The sequence below is a fragment of the Salminus brasiliensis genome, chromosome 12, assembly GCF_030463535.1.
Source record: "Salminus brasiliensis chromosome 12, fSalBra1.hap2, whole genome shotgun sequence".
In the NCBI taxonomy this organism is placed as follows: Eukaryota; Metazoa; Chordata; class Actinopteri; order Characiformes; family Bryconidae; genus Salminus; species Salminus brasiliensis.
In genome coordinates, this window is record NC_132889.1 from 4,002,219 (window position 1) to 4,010,282 (window position 8,064).

The following is an 8,064-nucleotide window of genomic DNA, read 5'->3' on the forward strand; positions in this document are numbered from 1 at the left end:
TGGACAGTAGTTTTTAGTTAATGGGGAATTCCACGCATTTTTTCGACATTTCTGCATAATAAATCCCAGATGAGATGGAACCAGAATCGTTCGGCCTGGTCTGACGTAAAGCGCTTCGTTCTAGAGAAGCTTATCTTATTCAGATACATTCACAATGGTGGAGATAGGAACCACACTTCTCAAGCATGCAGCAAATTACTACATACGTTTACTCTGAATTACTCTAGAACACAATTATAGATCACTGATAAGGTCGGTTTTTTTTCCTTTCTTTTTTTTATGTAAATGCAGGGTAGGCAAAACAGCCCGTAAAGAAAGCTGAGCTTAGGCCTGTCACAACAAAAATAATTAAATAATTGCAATAACTGATAATATTGTCATTTCTAGACCATTTAATGCCCCTCATTTGATGACAATACTACTGCATATAATAATAATATTATATAATATATATATTTTTAAATGGTGTACCTATCCTACATAAGCAAAACATTAAAAAATAAATAAATAAACCACTGTTTTATTAATTGAGCAGAGTGTACAATGCGGGCAATGCACGTTCTCCCTTATAAGCCAACACACCAAAGGCTGTGCTGTCTCTACTGTCCAGGGACAGCTCATGATCACACCTCGTCTCTGAATGGACCAATAGAAATGCTTCGATCTTGGGGATATTTGCTCATTTAGCAACAGACCAATAAATAGTCTTAACAGCCTATATGACCCAATCATCTCCCTTCAGTTGAACCGACATCCTTACTATGGTGTATCCCAAATCAGAGTATGGGTCACGCTAGCATTTGGATCAGCTGTTTTTAAGAGGTACTGTGTATGTGTATGTATGCATGTATATATATATATCATTTGATGATAATATTATAGCATATAATATATAATAATAATAAATATAATCATATTAGATCATATATATTTGTATGTAATGGATTACCTATCCTACATAAGCAAAACATAAAACAATAAATAAATAAAACCACTGTTTTACTAATTTAACAAAGTCGACATACCGGCTCACGCACGTTAATGGGCGTTAATCTCCTCGTTCATTTGGCTTAAAGTAAAAATGTACCCCCCTCCATACGTCTAAGCTGCAGAATGCAGTCCATTCGGATTCAGTCTTCCAAACTTTCCGACTGGAATTGCGCACAGCAATATATGTCCTATGGTTTGGCACAGCGACAGTGGTTCTGCAGCTGTATGCAGGGTCAGGCACGGCGTGCATGACAGTGTGGAAGCTGCCACTACGCTTGTTGTTTACAACAGACGCAACATACACACGCTGGAATACTCAAGCTATGGCTTGAGTAAACGGTGAGAAGGACCACAGCTGCAACCATGTCTGGGTAAAAGCAACGTCTCTGCTTAAAAAATAAAAAAATAAAAAATTAAAAAAATAAAAGAAAAATACACTCAAGTAAACACAATGGGCATTACTGACCGTACGATAAGCCGATAACGTAATTATCGTGACAGGCCTAGCTGCCCGAGCTTTTCAGATATTTCTTTCATTTCCGATTTTCCGATAATCATCAGAGCTTATTATTGGATATAAAAATAACATGCTTGTATATGGTGTTGTAGTCATGGCGACCCCAGGTTCCATCACCTCTGTAAAGAAACAGCCGGTACGTTGGTCTGTGGTGAAGTATTTTACACTACACCCACTCTGCATGACTCCGCTTACCTTTGAACCAGTGAACCACGTTTTTTTTTTCTTCACTTCAGTGAAATAACAGTAGCAACCTATAGGTTAAGCTCAGGGTTAGGTTTAAAAAAAAAAAAAAAAAAGTTTGGACAAAAGTATTGGGACACCTGTTCGTTCACGGTTTCCTCAGAGCGAAATATGAATAAAATGAAGAAATAAATAAAGTTTCACACACAGCTTGACTAGTCCCTGTAGAGAAGTACTTCAAATAGAACAGGACTCTCTGGAGCAGATGAACATCATGAACCAATTGGCACTATGCCCAGTATCAGAAATGGGCTCGAGCCCCCCCCAGCACTGAGCTGTGGAGCAGTGGAACTGTATGCTCTCAAGCTGGGGATGAGGCGGGGTGGTGATCATTCAACATCCTGACCTCACAAAAAGCTCTTGTTGCTCATTGCAATCAAATTCTCACAGCAATGCTCCTCCAAAATCTAGTATAAAGTCTTCTTCCCTGGACAGTAGTGACAGTTACTCCAACAAAAAAAGGAAAAATACCCTTGATTTACAAAGAAACAATGAATAAGCAGGTGTCCCAATACTTTTGTCCATATAGTGTATATCATGAATACCAGAAATTAGCATATTCACACAGGTGGGTGTTTTCTTCTGTTTTTTGACGAGTTTTGACATTTGTAGCCTGCAGTGATGCTCATGGTCTAACAGTTACGGTTTACCACCGTATAATAGATACAGGATACAACAATGTGTGTGTGTGTGTGTGTGTGAATGCAGGTTCAGTTGGTGTGTGGGAGCGTGTTGTTGTGCAGAGGGACTCACTGAGTTCTTGTGCATGTTCTGCTCCGCCTGAGCGGAGAAAACAGTCAGGTCTCCGTTCAGAATAACATCTGCCAGAGCATTCACCAGAGGCTGGTAGTGGATGATGAGGAACACCTGTGGATGGGACAGTAATGACCGTTACTGCAATTAGCCATGACAGGCCACACGTCTTACCAGCAGGGGTGTTTATGAAGCTCCACCTAGCTGAACATCAACCAACAGCAAACACCAGGGCATAAACATACACCACATGTACAAATATTTGTGGACACCCCTTCTAATGAACACACACAGCTTGTCTAGTCCCTATAGAATTCACTGGCAGATCAACATGAATGATGATGGTGCTACAGCCAATACTTTTGGAAAGAGTTGAGGAGTTGGTTTAGGATGGAAGGAAAGGAAAGTGGTCATCCAAAATCCTGACTTCGCTAACGCTCTTGTCACTGAATGCAATCAAATCCTCACAGCAATGCTTCAGTAGAGATGGTCACTCCAACAAAAGCTGGACAGACTCTTTTTTACCACCCTTACGTTCAGAAGAAACAACAAATGAGCTGGTGTCCGGATACTTTTGTCCATACAGTGTATGCGTGTATCACAACATCTGTTAAACAAGTTCTACTTTAATCAACATTCTTAAGCCATGGTAAAATAAGTTCTCCAAAGACATCCACAGCTGGCTACTATTATCAGCCCTGAGTTGTCACACGTCTTACCCTGAAACAGCTCGATTCCACTAACAGTGAGCGGTCAGGCTCTTAAAAATACACTTAAACTGAAAGTGGAAGTTTTATTTTTTTTTTTCTTCAATTAAAAATAGAAACTAGATGGCCTATTTACAGGACAGCAGGACCGACAGTAATGTATCTTTTCACAATTTTACGATAAAAGTCAACTAGTTTATCTACAATTCTATAACAGTGAGCCGTCAGGATCTAGACACTTAAATTGAACGTTTATAATTTCTAAAAATAATCTATTAAAAATAGAAACTGGACAGCTTCATTACAGGACAGCAGTACAGACAGTAACTTATCTTTCCACAATTCTACAATAAAAGTTTTCTAGTTTGTCTTTCTACAGTAAAAAATATACTACTTTATCTTTCCACATTTCTATAACAGTCTTCTAGTTTTGTCTTTAAGCAATTCTACAATAAAAAGTTTCTAGTTTGTCTTTCTACAGTAAGTCTTTTACTTTATCTTTCTACATTTCTATAAAAGTGTCTTCTAGTTTTGTCTTTCAGCAATTCTACAATAAAAAACTTCTAATTTATCTTTCTACATTTCTATAATAAAGTCTTCTAGTTTATATGTCTACAGTTCTACAATAGTGAGCCGTCAGGCTCTAGACACTGGAAAGAAAACACTGAAACTAGACAGCCTATTTAAAGAACAGTAATACAGACTTACAGACTAGCTTATTTTTCCATAATTCTACAATAAAGGTCTTCTACTTTGTCTTTCTACAGTAAAAATATTCTACATTATCATTTCTACATATATTCTTCTAGTTTTGTCTTTTAGCAATTCTACAATAAAAGTCTTCTAGTTTATCTTTCTACGTTTCTATTATAAAGTCTTCTAATTGATCTACAATTCTACAATAGTAAGTCATAAGGCTCTAGGCTCTTGAAAGTGGAAGTTTATAATCTCTAAAATAAATCTATTAAAAATAGAAACTACACAGCCTATTTAAATGAACAGCAGTACAGACAGTAATGTATCTTTCCACAATAAAAATAAAAGTCTTCTAGTTTGTCTTTCAACAGTTCTACAATAAAAGTTTTCTAGTGTATCTTTTTTTATATTTCTATGATTAAGTCTTCTAGTTTATAGTTTATAGTCTACAGTTCTACAATAGTGAGCCGTCAGGCTCTAGACACTGGAAAGAAAACACTGAAACTAGACAGCCTATTTAAAGAACAGTAATACAGACAGTAGCTTATTTTTCCATAATTCTACAATAAAGGTCTTCTAGTTTGTCTTTCTACAATTCTAAAATAGTGAGCCATCAGGCTCTAGACACTCTAGACACTTAAATTAAAGGTGAAAGTTTATAATCTCTAAAAAGAATCTATTAAAAATAGAAACTGGTCAGCCTAATTAAAGGACAGCAACACAGACAGTAATCTTATCTTTCTACAATTCTACAATAAACATTTTCTTGTTTATCTTTTAAAAATTCTACAATAGTCAATAATATAATAATCTTTCTATAGTTCTACAGTTGTGAGCCATCAGGCTCTGAAAAGAATACATTAAAAATATAAACTGGACAGCCTATTTACAGGACAGCAGTACAGACAGTGCTACTGGGTAAAGGGCTACGAGCTGAAAAACGTGTTAAGACAAAAAAAGCTCCTGACAATATTAAACCTGAGACTGCAATGTGAAAGAAGAAGAATTGGCTCCAGCTGCTCTTCTTAGAAAATGTTCAAAAGTCCAAAAGCTTTCATTACACCAGCTGCTTCTATGAACAGATTAGAAGATATTTATCTCTTCAGGGAAGCAGCCAACTTGCTGCAGGCTGTTCCAGGGAAACAGGCTTTGGCTGCTCTCTGCCTGGGTTGTTAGAAAGCAGTATAAAACGACTGCGCGTACCTGGGAGAGCAGGTAAAGAGACACTTGAGGGTTGATCTTGCGGTCTTCACACTGAAAGACAAGCATGACATGAAAAGAACTTTCAATGGAATTGAAATGGATACAGAGAAGTAATCAAGATAGGACAGCTGCTTCAGGCCACAGATAACCTTGATCATTTGATTTAAACAAGAAACTAAAAATGTACCTACCCGAGCATTTAGAGCAATTAGAGCCCAGGCAATTTTACAATGTTTCTAACAATCATTTTGCAATTCTGCACTGAAGTCTAGTCCTAGTTTAAGCTACGTCTTCTTGTTTATCTTTCTACAACTCTACAATAAAGTCTTCTAGTTTATCTTTCTACAATAAAAGTCTTCCAGTTTATCTTTCTACAATTCTACAGTAGTTTTCTACTCTATATTTCTACAGCTCCACAATAAAGTTTTAGCTTATCTTTCTACACTAAAGTCTTCTAGTGTATCACAATTCTACAAGTCTTCTAGTTTAAGCTACAAAGTTTTCTAGTTAATCTTTCTACAATAAAGTTTAAGTTCATCTTTCTATATTTCTACAATAACATTTTCCAGTTTATATTTCTACAATTCTACAAGTCTTCTAGTTTCTTTCCATAATTTTACAATCTTTTTAGTAATCATTTTGCAATTCTACAATAGTCTTCTAGTTTAAGCTACAACGTCTTCTTGTTTATCTTTCTACAACTCTACAATAAAGTCTTCTAGTTTTTCTTTCTACAATAAAGTTTTAGTTCATTTTTCTGTATTTCTACAATAATGTTTTCAAGTTTATATTTCTACAATAAAAGTCTTCCAGTTTATCTTTCTACAATTCTACAGTAGTTTTCTAGTTTATATTTCTACAGCTCCACAATAAAGTTTTAGCTTATCTTTCTACACTAAAGTCTTCTAGTTTATCGCAATTCTACAAGTCTTCTAGTTTAAGCTACAAAGTTTTCTAGTTAATCTTTCTACAATAAAGTTTTAGTTCATCTATCTATATTTCTACAATAATGTTTTCTAGTTTATATTTCCAAAATTTTACAACAGTCTTCTAGTTTCCTTCCATAATTTTACAATCTTTTTAGTAATCATTTTGCAATTCTACACTGAAGTCTTTTAGTTTATCATTTTGCAATTCTACAATAGTCTTCTAGTTTAAGCTACAACGTCTTCTTGTTTATCTTTCTACAACTCTACAATAAAGTCTTCTAGTTTTTCTTTCTACAATAAAGTTTTAGTTCATTTTTCTGTAATTCTACAATAATGTTTTCTAGTTCATATTTCTACAATAAAAGTCTTCCAGTTTATCTTTCTACAATTCTACAGTAGTTTTCTACTTTATATTTCTACAGCTCCACAATAAAGTTTTAGCTTATCTTTCTACACTAAAGTCTTCTAGTGTATCGCAATTCTACAAGTCTTCTAGTTTAAGCTACAAAGTTTTCTAGTTAATCTTTCTACAATAAAGTTTTAGTTCATCTATCTATATTTCTACAATAACGTTTTCTAGTTTATATTTCTACAATTCTACAACAGTCTTCTAGTTTCTTTCCATAATTTTACAATCTTTTTAGTAATCATATTGCAATTCTATACTGAAGTCTTTTAGTTTATCATTTTGCAATTCTACAATAGTCTTCTAGTTTAAGCTACAACGTCTTCTTGTTTATCTTTCTACAACTCTACAATAAAGTCTTCTAGTTTATCTTTCTACAATAAAGTTTTAGTTCATTTTTCTGTACTTCTACAATAATGTTTTCTAGTTTATATTTCTACAATAAGTCTTCCAGTTTATCTTTCTACAATTCTACAGTAGTTTTCTACTTTATATTTCTACAGCTCCACAATAAAGTTTTAGCTTATCTTTCTACACTAAAGTCTTCTAGTTTATCGCAATTCTACAAGTCTTCTAGTTTAAGCTACAAAGTTTTCTAGTTAATCTTTCTACAATAAAGTTTTAGTTCATCTATCTATATTTCTACAATAACGTCTTCTTGTTTATCTTTCTACAATAAAGTTTTAGTTCATTTTCCTGTAATTCTACAATAATGTTTTCTAGTTCATATTTCTACAATAAAAGTCTTCCAGTTTACCTTTCTACAATTCTACAGTAGTTTTCTACTTTATATTTCAACAGCTCCACAATAAAGTTTTAGCTTATCTTTCTACACTAGTCTTCTAGTTCATTGCAATTCTACAATAGTCTTATATCTTCCTACAATGAAGTTTTCTAGTTTACCTTTCTACAATTCTACATTAAAGTTTTAATTGATCTTTCTACAATAAAGTTTTCTAGTTTATATTTCTACATTTCTACAATAGTTTTCTAGTTTATATTTCTACAACTCTACAATAAAGTTTTCTAGTTTATATTTCGACATTTCTACAATAGTTTTACAGTTTATATTTCTACAACTGTACAATAAATTATTCTAATTTATCTTTCTACTATAAAGTTATAGTTTACCTTTCTACATTTCTACAATAAAGTCTTCTAGTTAATCTTTCTACATTTCTGCACTGAAGTCTTCTAGTTTATGATTTTGCAATTCTACAATAAAATTTCCTAGTTCATCTTTTTTGCAAATCTACAATTGAGCTTTCTACTTTATCATTCTACAATTCAACAATAAAGTCTTTTGGGAAAAGGTACCATTACACACAAGCAGATTTTTACAAGCATCAAGTTTCTACAGGATGCTGGCTCAGACATTCAAATAACAAGAACTAGTTTTGATTTTGCTGATTTATCAAAATTAAAGTCAAAATAATTTTTTTTAAGCCTATGAGTCAGTTCTTAAAATGTATTAGTGATTAGCAGGAAGGAGCATGATGTAGTCAGCTCTGTTTCTACTGTAACTGATAATAGTCTACAATTCAGAGTAGTTGCTGAGACACTGGGTTCCAAATAATAGTGTGTATCTGCAGTCTCAGTACCTGGTTTATAACAATGGAA

The 8,064-nt window shown here is 33.8% G+C and overlaps 1 protein-coding gene across 5 annotated transcripts in view; it reads right to left on the minus strand.

The window, feature by feature from the left end:
- Positions 1-8,064, minus strand: part of clec16a (C-type lectin domain containing 16A) — a 109,247-nt gene that overhangs the window by 88,056 nt on the left and 13,127 nt on the right. For all 5 annotated transcript variants that reach the window (XM_072694195.1, XM_072694196.1, XM_072694193.1 and 2 more), the window contains 2 exons: positions 5,110-5,160; positions 2,504-2,617 (listed from right to left, as the gene is read on the minus strand). In XM_072694195.1, coding sequence (XP_072550296.1) covers positions 2,504-2,617; positions 5,110-5,160 — 165 coding nt within the window. The remainder of the gene's footprint in view (positions 1-2,503; positions 2,618-5,109; positions 5,161-8,064) is intronic.